This window comes from Chelmon rostratus, chromosome 10, assembly GCF_017976325.1.
Source record: "Chelmon rostratus isolate fCheRos1 chromosome 10, fCheRos1.pri, whole genome shotgun sequence".
NCBI lineage: Eukaryota > Metazoa > Chordata > Actinopteri > Chaetodontiformes > Chaetodontidae > Chelmon > Chelmon rostratus.
The window spans coordinates 4,549,087-4,566,728 of record NC_055667.1 but is presented as its reverse complement, the minus strand read 5'-3'; the positions used below and the strand labels follow the sequence as shown (position 1 = coordinate 4,566,728).

At 41.4% G+C, this 17,642-nt stretch overlaps 2 protein-coding genes across 2 annotated transcripts; both read left to right on the top strand.

The window, feature by feature from the left end:
- The first annotated feature begins 2,288 nt into the window (after positions 1-2,288).
- LOC121613386 (DENN domain-containing protein 2D-like) lies at positions 2,289-4,143 on the top strand. The gene is made up of 5 exons (XM_041946767.1): positions 2,289-2,301; positions 2,431-2,519; positions 2,660-2,741; positions 2,827-3,072; positions 4,070-4,143. The coding sequence occupies exons 1-5, from the start codon at positions 2,289-2,291 to the stop codon at positions 4,141-4,143; spliced, it is 504 nt and encodes a 167-aa protein (XP_041802701.1).
- An 11,245-nt stretch (positions 4,144-15,388) lies between these two features.
- LOC121613385 (DENN domain-containing protein 2D-like) lies at positions 15,389-17,435 on the top strand. Its single transcript, XM_041946765.1, has 5 exons — positions 15,389-15,394; positions 15,806-15,856; positions 15,997-16,078; positions 16,164-16,409; positions 17,362-17,435. The coding sequence occupies exons 1-5, from the start codon at positions 15,389-15,391 to the stop codon at positions 17,433-17,435; spliced, it is 459 nt and encodes a 152-aa protein (XP_041802699.1).
- Positions 17,436-17,642: the final 207 nt, after the last annotated feature.

The following is a 17,642-nucleotide window of genomic DNA, read 5'->3' as shown; positions in this document are numbered from 1 at the left end:
GACACTGTATTCACTGATGCTGGCCATTGTTTGTGCTACAGCTACTGTGACCAGCCCCCAGGGTGAAGGAAGGACAATGACATGGTTGTCTGGCTAGGCTCTTGTTCATGATGACAGGGAAGGTGCTGTTCTAAATATGTATGATAATGTAAAGTTTAAACTCCCCTGCATCTCATCCCTGCCTAAATAATGGCTTTCAAATCAGCTGAAAGTCAGTGACAGTTCAGTGATGACATGTTGGTATCACCGTTGACAAATTTGTGACAGTGGCGTCTCTCCACTAGATCATCAGTCTGACCCGGCCGCTGGATTCTTGGCTGGAACACGTGAACTTCGCCACGCTCTTCGGCTGCCTGAGCGACAAGGAGGTGTTACTGGTGTTTGCTGCCGCTGTCCTGGAGAGACGGATCATTTTCATTGCTGATGAACTAGGGTATTACACACTCACCTGTACACTAGTATTTATACAATGCACACTAAAAACATAGAACAATGAATAAAAAGCGGAATCTATACAAGAAAATACACAGGATTCCAGGATTGCAGACATTTTTTGTATTTTACAGCAGATTAAAAACATGTTCGCAGCTCAGACATGATTGATGTGGTAACACATACTTTGAGGGTGTGCGTGTGTTGATCACTGTGTGCTGTGTAGCTACCAGTCGAAATTATGGGAAAGCCAGGACTGATGGTCGAATGTCTTTATTCAGGTCAGACTTATTTGCAGTTTCGCAGCCGTAACTTAAACATAGGAGCTCGTCTCATAAACCCAATGTCTCATTTTATCCGTAAAACATGGAATATATCATGACTATACCTTGTTGCCACATTCAACTGGCGCTAAATTCCTTGTTATTCTCACGTTTTTCTTTTATACCCTTTTATCACTTCTTTCTCCGTATGCCGTTACCATCGTTACCGTGTCTATTTACTTTTTCTGTTCGCTACGCGCGTTGGGACCTTTTTAACATAAAAGACTTCCTTTAACACAGGAAATGGCATCATACAACACAAGACGTACATTTCAAAATAAAACTGCATATTTTAACTAGGATGAATTTGTGTCATTTACATGTTGTATGCTGCTTACCATAACATCCTTATTTTGTACCTGTATTTCCACAATAGTAAATACTAGCTGAGGAAAAACAGTGTTTATTCTCCTGCTTCACAGACTTAGAAGAGACATAAACAAGAAAAATAGTTTTGCTTCATGTCTGAAAAGACAAAGTCAGAGAATGTTAAGCATCACAAGACATTTGGTGTCATCTGGTAATAAACAGAAGGCATTTGGATTTTAACCTACAAAACATAAAGCAGGGATATTAAGAACAGCAGAATGCAGAAAGGAGCCATGAGGGCTCCACTCACATGTCACATGTTCAAAAGCAAATTGTCTCGGACAGCCAGCCAGAGCTGTCAGGCAGTGTACAGCAGGCGAGATGAGGTCCTCTGTTTGAAAGGAAACTTCAGTCCTGTTGGGCTGTCTTTCATTACAACTGGCATAACTAAAACTGGACGATTTGTTTATAATCATAATCATCAGTAAACTGATGTCAGCTTTCTTATCTCTCTACAGGACGTTATCCCAAGTCATTCATGCAGTAGCAGCCCTCCTTTACCCTTTCACCTGGCAGCACACCTTCATCTCCATTGTTCCAGGTTTGGTATGGTTTGTTTCGTCATTATTTTGCAAAATAGGCCTAAGAGCTGAATTGAACATAGCTGTGAAAATGTGCACATTTTGAAATGAACAATATGAAAAAGCTCCTAAATTGCACAAACCTAAGAGCCTATGAAGTGAAAGGTGGCTTGTCTAAGTGATAAAGACTAAATGACAGATGACTCTTTATGACAGAGGTGCACTCAGAACAGCAAAAGCAGCAAAGATCCAGTGAAATAGTGATGTAGTGATAGTGATGAAGATGTTTTCAAGGTATCATCTTTTTTTTTCTTTTTTTTTTAATAACAGTCAATTCTTTAAAGCTGTCCCGATGAACGAGGATGCAGTCATCAAATATTAGATTCTGCCATTATAACATGGAGGCATGAATTATTTTTAGCAGGCGTGCTACCACTGGGAAGAGTAATTGGTACGGTGCCTCAAACCTGACAAAACTGAAGAAATGAGAGAGCCTGTTTTGAGTGTAAACTTTCTGCAGACCTTCAGGCACGTGTTATTTACTTGAAAGATTGAACCGTTCAGGAAGCAACAAATCACTTCATGGGTTCTTTAAGCCTTTTTGATGCTCCGTCCTAATGGTAGGGGGCACATTTGAGCCGTGATGACACCCAGGTGTTGGCCCAGCTCAGAATAATTCAGAACAGAGACTATTTTGCAAGGTAGATCTGTAGCATGCAGTGATCTATTTTTTTTTTCTAATGACAGTTAAGCCATAGCCCACCCTTATGTTTACAATGTTGGAGTGACCCCCGCACTCTGCCCTTCTCTCTCTGTAACACAGCTGCTGGTGGTCGACTTGTCTGAGGATAGAAAGGAGACCTTCATCGTGTCAGTAAGTGTTGTGTCAACAAAAATGTTGGAGTAAATAATCTTTTCGTTATCAGTTATGATCTTGAAATTCACATGAGCTAACCGTGTTACATGAGTTAAAACATTTGTGTTTACAGAAAGTGTAAAACCTTCCTCTTCCAGATCGGCGATGAAAGCTCTATTCTGCCCCCGAAGCTTGAAGCTGAAATACTAGAGGCACTCAGCAACAGACAAAATGCACCATGTGAGTAAACTGCAACCAAAATGAAACACAGGTGTGCCAGGTGGGAACAAAATGCATCACCAATGTTCTCTGTGCTTTCTCTCAGCGGTGGAGGAGCTGAACCGGGTGGTGTCAGAAGCCTTCCTGCATTTCTTTGTGAGAACAGTCGGCCATTATGCCTCCTATGTGAGATACAGTCGCGCTGGAGAGCAGGGGGTGTTCGAAAAGAGAAGTTTCTACAAGGCCATAGAATCCAAGACCACTCGACACTTTGTCAAGCAGTTCATCCAGACGCAGATGTTTGACCTGTTTATCCAGGAGGTGGAGCACCAGCAGCCTGGACCACAGCAAGGTGAGACACACACACACACACACACACACACACACACACACACACACACACACACACAAATCCAACTAAAAGATTTGATCCAGCCTCTAGTTCATCTCACAGAGCTCCGTTTTTTTTTTTATTTAAATATAGAAACATCAGCCAAAGAATCAGTTCAATAGCTACGTACCTCGTAGGAGCAGTAGTAGGAATGTTTTCAGAGCATCCTCCATGTTTTTCCAGTTCAGAAGCAAACAAGAAAACAAAGATCAACTACAGAGGGGTTCATCCTCGACTGACACTGTTAAAAATATTGAGTTTTTATTCATCTGATAATGATAGATCAGCTGATGCTCATTTTATTACATAAATGCATAGCATAAATAAGCAGGATTCCTTAAATGTAAAGGAAAAAATGTCAAGTGATTTAAAGGATTAAGTCCAATAGATGTAGTGAGCAGGATGCTTTGTTGTCAGCACTCTCTGGTGTATGTAATGCTCCAAATGTTGAATGATTTCCCACATACAGTATCTTTGACTGTACTGTCTTGTTACATAACATATGCCAACAAATAAGCTAATATTAGCTGATGTATGAGCGAAGCCAATTATACTCTCGTCAGCACATCATTATTCCATCCGTTACCTCAGGCTGGAGGAAATGTGTGCAGACAGATGGACAGATAGTATCTCTCTTTTGAACTGCTCACTTTGTTACACACAACACCAAAACAGAGGAACACGAGTGGCATCTGTAAGAGAACATCACTGGACTTGTTAGACTAAACACGTTGTAGCCATTAAAGGTTGCTGCTCTTTGTTAGCATTCAACAGTTACAGCTGGAATGAGGTTTTGTTAGCAACGTAAGGTTAAGACTCATGGGAACGGTACTTTCAAAACTAACTTTTACAATGTGTAACCAACCACACTCCTCATTACCTGTATGTAGTTTACAGTTTTAGTCTTGCAACCTGAGCTCACGTACACTGATTCAGTATCCTGTCCTTTGTCCTGCAGGAATATTTCACAAAAAGATCCTTGAATACCAAGAGAAGAAGAAAGGGGACAAGACAAAGAAACACTGGCTCTGAGCGTGGGACCCTGGGTGTATATACACGAGTACATAGGAAAAGATGTGAATGTTGCACTGTGTGTTTTATTTCCTGTGTCAGTTTGGTTTTAAATAATTCTGTACTAATGTGTAAATTACTGTATGGCTGTATGTTGCTGCTACTCTGTGAAACACTGGCAGAATGAGAGACTACAGTTCCACATGCTGGTTCTCAGCCTGTGGCCACGGTCTGTCGCTGATGAGCAGGAAAATCATTTCAAATAAAGACTACTTTTTTAACTCCACACACCTGCAGTCATTTTCAGGCTACGGGCCCCAGTGGCCTCAAGCTTTTTGTGCTAGCTGGTTGGTTAGTTGTCTAAAGCTGACCCTTTCAGAGTACAGGCTTGATGTCTAATCAGATCAAGGCTAGATCATGTCGAGCAAAATCTATGCTCTGAGACTGTGATTAGGAGAAGACAGAACTTCACTACAGCGTGCACTTCACGTTGAGGTGGGAGAAATTCCACTCTGCTTTCATCGTAAACTACTGCTAGTCAACTATTGGATGAATTTGAGGGGGCACAGAGATGGTCATGCAACAAAAAGGGTTTTGCAGACATGCTGGGAGAAGAAAAGCACAGAGGGTCCAGTAGGAAGAGATATGGGAGTACTTGAATAAGTATTTTACCCAGCTGTGTTATGGTAAATAAAATTATTTGATTTGAATATTTCATTTAATTTGATATGTCTCTATATTTTTCCATAATCTCATTTTATCCGTAGCTGTCATGAACTGTTTTTATGAAAGTGTTGTATGTCGTTATAACCTTGACTGCTTGATCAGTGAAGAGGATGGAGGAAAAGGTCAGATCAGCGAAGCAGCAGACCCTGGACTCATCTCATAAAACCCTCATAGACTGAAACCCCCGAGACAGCAGACAGAGGCGCAGATACGTGCCACAGCCACGGTGGAGCTCAAGCAAAGCGAAAGTATCAGCAAACTAACTGTAACCTGACAGACACTCGCTGTCGGAGCAATAATCAGCAGGTTTACTGCACCAAGTGCTAACTACGCAAGCTAATGGCCTGTGTAGTTCTAGTAGTCTACTGTAAGCTAATTCATATTTGCATTTTCACATACTCATATGGATGCTTGATGACAATACTAAAATGAGAATGGAAAAGCTGTTTGACATTTAATTTTCAAAGACTTAACTTCCTCTACAGTAGACAATATTGAAAGGCACTAAGTGAAACAGCGCCCCCAGTCGATTGCATGTACAACTACATGTCATCATGCTCTCTATACAGTCGTGAAAAAATTAGGACATCCTATGAAAACGTGTGTTTTTTGACTAATTTAAACATATGGCTATTCAATATCTATTTTAACAATATTGAGAGATTCAAGTAATATAACTAAACATGTACAACTCAAGAAAATATTTTTAAAACCTTCTGTAAAATGTAATAAAACAAAAATGCAATTTCTGTTGAGGAATAAATTAGGACAGCCCCACATTTTTTCCCACTTAAATTGTCTGAAATCAAACACAGGTGTATCACATCAGCTGCACATGATTACAACATTGTCACTCAGCATTTTGAAGGAGACTTGCCCAATTTAAACCTCAGTCATTCAGTTTGGTGTACTCCTGACTGTTGACGTAAGAGTGAACACCATGTTGAGATCAACAGACCTGCCTGAGGCCTTCAGAAAGAAGATTGTTGCAGTATTTGAGTCTGGTAAGGGATTGAAAAAGATCTCAAAAGATCTTGAAATCAGCCAGTCCACTGTCCAGAAAATAGTGTACAAGTGGAGGACATTCAAAACAACTGCCAACGTGCCCAGGTCGGGCCGTCCAAGCAAGTTCACCACAAGAGCAGACTGCAAGATGCTTAAAGAAGTCTCCAAATACCCTAAAATCTCATCACCAACCACCTACAGCAGGTGCTGGCAACTGTTGATGTGAAAGTGCATGCCTCTACAATCAGAAAGAGACTGCACAGGTTTAACTTCCACAGGAGGTGCAAGGAGGAAGCCTTTGCTCTCTAAGAGAAACATTGAGGCCAGACTGAAGTTTGCCAGTGAGAACATCGACAAAGTAGATCAGAACAGAACAGAACAGAGGACGTGTTTGGCGCACACCGAATCCTGTGTTCCAGGAAAAGCGCCTCATACCAACCGTGAAGCCTGGAGCTGGAAGTGTCGTGGTTTGGGGATGCTTTGCTGCAACAGGACCTGGCCAGCTCACCATGAGAGAATCTACCATGAACTCTACAGAATATCAGAGGGTGCTTGAAGAACATGTGAGACCATCAGTAAGAAAATTGAAACTGAAGCGGAACTGGACCCTGCAACATGACAATGACCCTATACCAGAGGGGGTTCTGGCTACACTAGCGCCCTTGGCGAACCATCCCTTGGTGCCCCCACCCAAAAAAAAACCCCTCCACAAACAAAGGACTTACCCCCAAACAACACAACAATACATTATATTATTTGGATTACTTTATTCAATATTTTAATAAATCAAAAAAAAAAAGTAACTAGAACAAAGAAAAAACAGATGAATAAAATTCCTGAAGAAAGCAAAATAAGGCAACTCTATATATCAAGAACCATTCCTGGGGAAAGCAAAGTCAGCAGGTACCTCACTCGGTCCTCTACAAACCAGCTGTCTCTGAACTCTGTCAGTCAGAACTGAAGGCCAGTTAGCAGGGTCAGCAGACAGAGGCTCATCCTCAGGCACTGGATTTGGTGGGATTTCTAATTGAGGCATTTCTAACAAAGAGAAAATGGTATTGTCATTAGTGTGCATGTTATTCACAACATTTATAGTGTTTACAAAAGAAAAAAATAACATACAAAAATGCACACATAACACCACCCACACACAGTCATGCGCACACACACACACACACACACCTGCAATGAACATGTTGCTGAGGAGATGGCTCCTCATCAGACTCCAGGACCATTTCTGTGGCTGCTGTGCAAGGGTCTGACTCCCCATTTTGGCCAGTGGGTCCTCCAGCCCCAAAATATTTCAGAATTGCCCCTGAATTTACAATTAAGATACAACATGCAAGTTAGATCACACTGACATCACACATGCATCAGTTACCCAATCAAAATGAGCATAATGCACATTTTATTAACATTTGTTAACATTCTATTAACTAAGCATAACACACTACAAAATGCCATGGCAATGTCTGTTAGAAGTTATTTCACTTAGCATATAGCGTATAGGAATAATAAAGTCCACAGTCAGGACGGCTGTGTGAATTTGCACTTGTTGTGTTGCAAACACAAACTAGACTCGGTTGCCCATGGGGGAAATTAGTTGCATGACATGATGCCTCAGTTCTAACAGTTGCTAGTTCAGCAAAACTCAATATCAAATACAGTCGTCTTCTGTAGCTTAGCAACATATTAGCAAGAGGCTAATAAATAGCCGAGAGCCTACCGTTCCTCACATCGCTCATAGAAATCAGCATACCTTTTTCTTTTGCCCGTTTCTCCTCTTCTTCTTTTTTTCTTCTTCAAAACTGGGCACCTGATGGCTTCTTTGGTCTTTTAGTTTGATCCATGATCTTCATTTAAGACACGACTCCATAACATGACCTTTGGCATTACCTTTGTTACGTTACTGATCTTTTGCATATTTTTCTACTTACTACGTGTATTGTTATGAACCAAAGTACAAAGGCAAATTCCTCGTACGTGAAAACCTACTAAATCTGATTCTGTCAACAAAAAAATCCCCAAACAGAAAATAGGGATAAAATTAAAGGGTACATATTAGCGGTAATAATAAGTTCTCAACAGAAGAGTAAAACTGTTTGCAGTTGTGGAGTTGTTAAAGTCCACAAACATCAGCCAAATGTCCATCAATGTCCGTGCGATGGATCATGTCAGACCGACGATATTCAAAAACCAACCAGCAGAGGGAGCAGACTGTCCAGGTTTTGGGATATGATGGTTGTTCTAGTAGTTGTTTAACCTTTAATTTACGTACAAGGATTATTATTATCACCATCTTCATTATTATTCTTATTATTATTCTTATTATTATTCTTCTTATTATTAAATTCCTCTAGCACAGGCATGGGCAAACGAGATGCAGGTTGAAGGCACAGACATCCTAAAATCTGAAGCCCCTTGAATCTCAAACACTACCATGAGGAAGGAGAGTAGCAGGAGGGAAGAGGACCTCATGGCGCAGAGCTGCAAGCGAAGGTGACCTTGTGTGTGAAGACAAAATCATCTATCTATCTATCTATATATATATATATTACACCATTCTTTCTTTCTTCAATATGTTTTGTGTTATTGATCTGACTCTGCAAAGTGGCCTAGAAGTAGCAGAAAACGGAAATACTCAGGTAACTCCAAAGTTTACTTCAGTACAACACTGGATTGGTTGTTTCCCACCACTGTTGGAAATGTATTGTACATTATGGGAGCTGGACCCCTCCCTCCAAAATGAAACAGAAAAACTGATTAATGCTGTTTCTGCTGTGTTCAGTAGAAGTGTAGTCAACGACACGGAGCCATCGATCCACATCACGAGTTAATATTGAAAATGGCTGCAGACTATAGTCCCTGTTACTGTCTGTCCCGCTTGAATCCATTCAAACGGAATGACATACTCAGAGCTACATGAGCCAGGTGATCGTGGACCGACGCTGATCCGGAACGTTGCACAAACGCGCTTCTGGACGGAGATCGCTTTCGTTTTGAACATGAGGCTCATTAGTGTAAACGTAAAGTCCGATCTGGATTAATTGTAAATATTCCACGATGACGGACCGACTCTCCTCCTCCTCATTTAGACCGCTCGCTGCTGCTGCTGCTGCTCCGGCTCTCCAAGGCAGGGGGGCATTCACGTGTTTCTGTGTTTGTTTTTTTTTTTTGTTGTTGTTGTTTGTTATTGGCGCACTCACGTGAAGGCAGCGTGCACAACGTGGCGTGATGCTATTTGCACCTCTAATAAGCACTGCGCAGCTGGACGGTTCCCAACTGCGACTCGGTTCCCATCGTTCATGTTAAGGAGCGTTCAAAAGAACCAGTTCGTTCTTGAACGTCACAACACAACACAACACTGGTCACTATGACAACATAACAGAGTGCTTTGATGTCATCAATGCTTTGATGTTTGGCTTTGAACTATGACGCTGCATCTTTTCTCATGTCTTTAGACTGGAGCTATGAATTCTACATTTACTTACTATACACATCAAAACAGAGCAAGCGTTAAACACATTACGTACTTAGCTTTTCTTTACATCTAATAGTAGTGTTCAATTTGTTTAGTTAAAATGGATCATACAGGAGATGGACATCAGAATGGCGGATACCAGTGGTTTTCAGCCATCAATCAATCAAGAGGATATCTGCTATCAGGACAGGGAGAGGGACCTCGCCCTGAGTTTGATGCCTGGATAGCAAATCTTTTCAATTTAATTTTTGAAGCAAATGGAATGGATGAGCTTGAAGCTGCTGTATTGAATTTAATCCATGCATTGGAGAATGGTAACGACAACATTGAAAACAATGGCAACGGTGAAAACAATGGCAACAATGAAAACAATGGCAACCTCGACAATGCTGACAATCTCGACGACAATTATGGAATCAACAACAATGTAGTTGTTAACATTGACAATCACATTGTTAACATTAACAACAATGAAAATGCACAAGTCGCTGGTGCTGGTCATGTTGCAAGTGCTGGACTTGAAGGTGCTGATGGAGTCAACCAGGTATTAGAGGGAATAGAAGAAGACGACCCCCTGCCTGAAGGATCCGGGACAACGTCGAGAGAGGAGGATGAACTGGACACTGACGAGACAAGCAGATGGCGGGACAGTGACACTGAGAGCACTGATTGTGCAGATAATGTTACAGGAGAATACAGGAATACTGTAAATAGTCCATTCAGATGGTGGGAGCCTGAGTGGTCCTCTGACAGTGACACTGAGAGCACTGACGATGAAGACAATGATACAGGAGGATACAGGAATACAGTAAATAGTCCAGTCAGATGTACAGGTGCTCGTGCTGAAGCTGCAGATGAAGACCCTCTGCCTGGTCCATCCAGGAAACGGCCAAGACAGCATGATAGAGATGAAGATGAAGATGAGGGAAGCAGCAGCAAACGATTCAGACGGTCGAAGTTTGACTGCTCCTCTGACTGTGACACTGAGAGCACTGACTGTAAAGATAATACAGGAGAATACAGGAATACTGTAAATAGTCCAGTCAGATGCACAGGTGCTCGGGCTGAAGCTACAGATGAAGACCCTCTGCCTGGTCCATCCAGGAAACGACCAAGACAGCATGATAGAGATGCAGATGAAGATGAGGGAAGCAGCAAACGATTGAGACGGCCGAAGTTTGACTGCTCCTCTGACTGTGACACTGAGAGCACTGACTGTAAAGATAATAATACAGGAGAATACAGGAATACTGTAAATAGTCCAGTCAGATGTACAGGTGCTCGGGCTGAAGCTACACATGAAGACCCTCTGCCTGGTCCATCCAGGAAACGGCCAAGACAGCATGATAGAGATGCAGATGAAGATGAAGATGAGGGAAGCAGCAAACGATTGAGACGGCCGAAGTTTGACTGCTCCTCTGACTGTGACACTGAGAGCACTGACTGTAAAGATAATAATACAGGAGAATACAGGAATACTGTAAATAGTCCAGTCAGATGTACAGGTGCTCGGGCTGAAGCTGCAGGTGAAGGCCCTCTGCCTGGTCCATCCAGGAAACGGCCAAGACAGCATGATAGAGATGCAGATGAAGATGAAGATGAGGGAAGCAGCAGCAAAAAATCAAGACGGTGTTATGAGTTTGCTGACAGCAACCCCGACACTGTTGCAGCCACAACTAGTCACAATGAGAGACTGAGGAGGAAGTCAGCCAGCAGAAGGAGGAGGAAGACCCACGGCCAGGGTGCTCAGGGACAGTGGCGTGCAGACTTTTTGAAGAGCAGGGGCGAAAAAGACTTCACTTGAGCACGCATTTTGGCGTCCAAGAGGGCACTTTAGCACGCGTTTTGGCGTCCAAGAGGGCACTTTAGCGTGCTTTTTGGCGTCCAAGAGGGCACTTTAGCGCGCATTTTGGCTCCCAAGAGGGCACTTTAATGCAAGTTGTGGCTCCCAGGTGGCACTTTAGCACGCGTTTTTCAACAATTGAGCCACGAGGGGGGGCGGTCCCCCCTGTGCACGCCACTGCTCGGGGAAGAGGTCAAGGGAAGACGATGAAGGAGAGGACAGCAAAAGAAGCAAACAATTTAAATATTTAAAAAATGAGACATCGTCAATGAAGACTGACTTCTACAGTGGTCAGCCAGTTCCTCCTATAGTTGGACTGTAGGAGAACAATTAAACAAATAAATAAATAAAATGAAATGAAATAAAGTCAAATAAAATGAAATAACATAAATGTCAGTTTCATTTAATTCAGTTACTGTAAGTCAATAATAGACTATCATTAATAACAACAAAACTGCAAAAATAAATTGTTCATAAAATGCTTCATCACAAACAATAATAATTATAATAAATATGAATGTTTAAACATAATTGGTTACTGTATTTAAAAATCATAAACTGTTGATAGTAATAATGATAATATGTTGTTGGAATAATGTATTGGAATAATTACAATAATACTAATAATGAAAATAATAATAAAAAAAGCTAAAACTGAACTTGCCTGCTCATTGTCATTGCTTCAGAATCCAGAGTACATTAGGATTTGAAACAAGTCCATTTTTTTAACCTTTCGGGCTATGAAATTATTTTTTAAAAACAGAAAAAGCGTCTGAAACCATCTCATGGATGCATTTTGTAAAGCACATCTCTGTAGATGGAAAAGGTGTTAGAACCTCAGTCATGCATCAAAGGCCCTGATTACACCTGGCATTAACATGCATCATGACCCGATCACAAGAGGGCAGCTGACACACACACCCGCTCACAGCTGTGTCTCCAAGGTGTCCAGCTGACCACTTGTGTTCAGATTTTGTTATTGCCTATACGTCACTTCTACTACATGGACAAAGGGGCACAGTTATTACATGTTGACATGTTTGTTTCACAGTGGCTAAAGTGGTTTTGAGTGATCAGATCACAATACATCATCGTGGTCATTTAGTGCTGTTCACATGTCATCTCGTCAGCCAAGATGCATGTTAATGTCAGGGTCATGGAGCCCGATTACTCTTGACAACTGGTCCGAGACGCATGTGACCACATGTTTTTGTAGTGTGAACGCTAATTAATCGTTAGTTATAAGATAGAAAGTCAAAAATATTAAAAATTAAAGGATAAAACAGTAATGTGTATTCTGCAAGTTGTTTATCTGTAAATGAGATGTCCAGTTGTTCCTTTGCGTTTCCAGTTGAGCATGATGGTCTTCTTGGCAACAGTTAGTGTTACTTTTGTACAGTGTTTGGGAAGTGAGACTGATGATAGATCACTCCGTATACAAAGAGATGGGGAGAGTGGATTCAGCCAGGCCAAGGTGAGGGACAGCTTATCAGTGATTACCTTCCAAAAGTGTTTTACAGCTGTGGTCATTTGTTTTGTCTTGTGGTGTCTGTGGAGAGAGGGATAAGTAGTGGTTGGGCATAAGCATAAGCATACCTGTTACTGAAAGGCTGTGTATTGTGTTCGCTATCACAGACAAGAAATAAAAAGTCCCTGCTCATGTAGTGTGAACACTGAGCTAGCTAGATAATCGTACTAATGGTGGACAATGAGGTCTATCAGAGATATGCAAGACAATTATTGAAAGTCATCCGTTGCACGCCGCCGCCAGTGTGCAGAGACCATGCAAAACAAAACATAGTCAGTCAACGTATGTGTTGTAGGCCTATTTCAGCAAATGGCAGCTGACCTCATATATTTCATTCACTAGAAGCAGGTCCTAATATTGAATCAAATGGAAAAAAGAAATAAATACTACTGACATGTTGTTGATTTATGCGTTTATATTTGTATATTGTATGTAAGAGGAGCTCAGTGGTGACATTGACAGAAAAATAAGTGTTGTGGGTCCGTCACCTGTTTATTATTAACTAGGACACACCTGCATCAGTTCCTCTAAATGCAGAGTTATGGGAGCAAACATTGATTATCTGAGCGAGGGCTGTACAGTAGCAACCAGACACTGTATTCACTGATGCTGGCCATTGTTTGTGCTACAGCTACTGTGACCAGCCCCCAGGGTGAAGGAAGGACAATGACATGGTTGTCTGGCTAGGCTCTTGTTCATGATGACAGGGAAGGTGCTGTTCTAAATATGTATGATAATGTAAAGTTTAAACTCCCCTGCATCTCATCCCTGCCTAAATAATGGCTTTCAAATCAGCTGAAAGTCAGTGACAGTTCAGTGATGACATGTTGGTATCACCGTTGACAAATTTGTGACAGTGGCGTCTCTCCACTAGATCATCAGTCTGACCCGGCCGCTGGATTCTTGGCTGGAACACGTGAACTTCGCCACGCTCTTCGGCTGCCTGAGCGACAAGGAGGTGTTACTGGTGTTTGCTGCCGCTGTCCTGGAGAGACGGATCATTTTCATTGCTGATGAACTAGGGTATTACACACTCACCTGTACACTAGTATTTATACAATGCACACTAAAAACATAGAACAATGAATAAAAAGCGGAATCTATACAAGAAAATACACAGGATTCCAGGATTGCAGACATTTTTTGTATTTTACAGCAGATTAAAAACATGTTTGCAGCTCAGACATGATTGATGTGGTAACACATACTTTGAGGGTGTGCGTGTGTTGATCACTGTGTGCTGTGTAGCTACCAGTCGAAATTATGGGAAAGCCAGAACTGATGGACGAATGTCTTTATTCAGGTCAGACTTATTTGCAGTTTCGCAGCCGTAACTTAAACATAGGACCAACGTAAGAGCTAAACAGAAATAAAACAGAACACAGAATTACCATATTAGCTCGTCTCATAAACCCAATGTCTCATTTTATCCGTAAAACATGGAATATATCATGACTATACCTTGTTGCCACATTCAACTGGCGCTAAATTCCTTGTTATTCTCACGTTTTTCTTTTATACCCTTTTATCACTTCTTTCTCCGTATGCCGTTACCATCGTTACCGTGTCTATTTACTTTTTCTGTTCGCTACGCGCGTTGGGACCTTTTTAACATAAAAGACTTCCTTTAACACAGGAAATGGCATCAGACAACACAAGACGTACATTTCAAAATAAAACTGCATATTTTAACTAGGATGAATTTGGGTCATTTACATGTTGTATGCTGCTTACCATAACATCCTTATTTTGTACCTGTATTTCCACAATAGTAAATACTAGCTGAGGAAAAACAGTGTTTATTCTCCTGCTTCACAGACTTAGAAGAGACATAAACAAGAAAAATAGTTTTGCTTCATGTCTGAAAAGAAGAAAGTCAGAGAATGTTAAGCATCACAAGACATTTGGTGTCATCTGGTAATAAACAGAAGGCATTTGGATTTTACCCTACAAAACATAAAGCAGGGATATTAAGAACAGCAGAATGCAGAAAGGAGCCATGAGGGCTCCTCTCACATGTCACATGTTCAAAAGCAAATTGTCTCGGACAGCCAGCCAGAGCTGTCAGGCAGTGTACAGCAGGCGAGATGAGGTCCTCTGTTTGAAAGGAAACTTCAGTCCTGTTGGGCTGTCTTTCATTACAACTGGCATAACTAAAACTGGACGATTTGTTTATAATCATAATCATCAGTAAACTGATGTCAGCTTTCTTATCTCTCTACAGGACGTTATCCCAAGTCATTCATGCAGTAGCAGCCCTCCTTTACCCTTTCACCTGGCAGCACACCTTCATCTCCATTGTTCCAGGTTTGGTATGGTTTGTTTCGTCATTATTTTGCAAAATAGGCCTAAGAGCTGAATTGAACATAGCTGTGAAAATGTGCACATTTTGAAATGAACAATATGAAAAAGCTCCTAAATTGCACAAACCTAAGAGCCTATGAAGTGAAAGGTGGCTTGTCTAAGTGATAAAGACTAAATGACAGATGACTCTTTATGACAGAGGTGCACTCAGAACAGCAAAAGCAGCAAAGATCCAGTGAAATAGTGATGTAGTGATAGTGATGAAGATGTTTTCAAGGTATCATCTTTTTTTCTTTTTTTTTTAATAACAGTCAATTCTTTAAAGCTGTCCCGATGAACGAGGATGCAGTCATCAAATATTAGATTCTGCCATTATAACATGGAGGCATGAATTATTTTTAGCAGGCGTGCTACCACTGGGAAGAGTAATTGGTACGGTGCCTCAAACCTGACAAAATTGAAGAAATGAGAGAGCCTGTTTTGAGTGTAAACTTTCTGCAGACCTTCAGGCACGTGTTATTTACTTGAAAGATTGAACCGTTCAGGAAGCAACAAATCACTTCATGGGTTCTTTAAGCCTTTTTGATGCTCCATCCTAATGGTAGGGGGCACATTTGAGCCGTGATGACACCCAGGTGTTGGCCCAGCTCAGAATAATTCAGAACAGAGACTATTTTGCAAGGTAGATCTGTAGCATGCAGTGATCTATTTTTTTTTTTCTAATGACAGTTAAGCCATAGCCCTCCCTTATGTTGGAGTGACCCCCGCACTCTGCCCTTCTCTCTCTGTAACACAGCTGCTGGTGGTCGACTTGTCTAAGGATAGAAAGGAGACCTTCATCGTGTCAGTAAGTGTTGTGTCAACAAAAATGTTGGAGTAAATAATCTTTTCGTTATCAGTTATAATCTTGAAATTCACATGAGCTAACCGTGTTACATGAGTTAAAACATTTGTGTTTACAGAAAGTGTAAAACCTTCCTCTTCCAGATCGGCGATGAAAGCTCTATTCTGCCCCCGAAGCTTGAAGCTGAAATACTAGAGGCACTCAGCAACAGACAAAATGCACCATGTGAGTAAACTGCAACCAAAATGAAACACAGGTGTGCCAGGTGGGAACAAAATGCATCACCAATGTTCTCTGTGCTTTCTCTCAGCGGTGGAGGAGCTGAACCGGGTGGTGTCAGAAGCCTTCCTGCATTTCTTTGTGAGAACAGTCGGCCATTATGCCTCCTATGTGAGATACAGTCGCGCTGGAGAGCAGGGGGTGTTCGAAAAGAGAAGTTTCTACAAGGCCATAGAATCCAAGACCACTCGACACTTTGTCAAGCAGTTCATCCAGACGCAGATGTTTGACCTGTTTATCCAGGAGGTGGAGCACCAGCAGCCTGGACCACAGCAAGGTGAGACACACACACACACACACACACACACACACACACACACACACACACACACACACACACACAAAACAAACTAAAAGATTTGATCCAGCCTCTAGTTCATCTCACAGAGCTCCGTTTTTTTTTTTTATTTAAATATAGAAACATCAGCCAAAGAATCAGTTCAATAGCTATGTACCTCGTAGGAGCAGTAGTAGGAATGTTTTCAGAGCATCCTCCATGTTTTTCCAGTTCAGAAGCAAACGAGAAAACAAAGATCAACTACAGAGGGGTTCATCCTCGACTGACACTGTTAAAGATATTGAGTTTTTATTCATCTGATAACGATAGATCAGCTGATGCTCATTTTATTACATAAATGCATAGCATAAATAAGCAGGATTCCTTAAATGTAAAGGAAAAAATGTCAAGTGATTTAAAGGATTAAGTCCAATAGATGTAGTGAGCAGGATGCTTTGTTGTCAGCACTCTCTGGTGTATGTAATGCTCCAAATGTTGAATGATTTCCCACATACAGTATCTTTGACTGTACTGTCTTGTTACATAACATATGCCAACAAATAAGCTAATATTAGCTGATGTATGAGCGAAGCCAATTATACTCCCGTCAGCACATCATAGTATCTCTCTTTTGAACTGCTCACTTTGTTACACACAACACCAAAACAGAGGAACACGAGTGGCATCTGTAAGAGAACATCACTGGACTTGTTAGACTAAACACGTTGTAGCCATTAAAGGTTGCTGCTCTTTGTTAGCATTCAACAGTTACAGCTGGAATGAGGTTTTGTTAGCAACGTATGGTTAAGACTCATGGGAACGGTACTTTCAAAACTAACTTTTACAATGTGTAACCAACCACACTCCTCATTACCTGTATGTAGTTTACAGTTTTAGTCTTGCAACCTGAGCTCACGTACACTGATTCAGTATCCTGTCCTTTGTCCTGCAGGAATATTTCACAAAAAGATCCTTGAATACCAAGAGAAGAAGAAAGGGGACAAGACAAAGAAACACTGGCTCTGAGCGTGGGACCCTGGGTGTATATACACGAGTACATAGGAAAAGATGTGAATGTTGAATGTGTGTTTTATTTCCTGTGTCAGTTTGGTTTTAAATAATTCTGTACTAATGTGTAAATTACTGTATGGCTGTATGTTGCTGCTACTCTGTGAAACACTGGCAGAATGAGAGACTACAGTTCCACATGCTGGTTCTCAGCCTGTGGCCACG

Bases quoted from the DNA above. Each gene is read 5' to 3' on its own strand.
- LOC121613385 (XM_041946765.1), top strand. The intron at 16,079-16,163 runs GTGAGTAAACTG...GCTTTCTCTCAG, and splicing joins CAACAGACAAAATGCACCAT to CGGTGGAGGAGCTGAACCGG. The intron at 16,410-17,361 runs GTGAGACACACA...TTTGTCCTGCAG, and splicing joins GCAGCCTGGACCACAGCAAG to GAATATTTCACAAAAAGATC.
- LOC121613386 (XM_041946767.1), top strand. The intron at 2,520-2,659 runs GTAAGTGTTGTG...TTCCTCTTCCAG, and splicing joins AGGAGACCTTCATCGTGTCA to ATCGGCGATGAAAGCTCTAT. The intron at 2,742-2,826 runs GTGAGTAAACTG...GCTTTCTCTCAG, and splicing joins CAACAGACAAAATGCACCAT to CGGTGGAGGAGCTGAACCGG.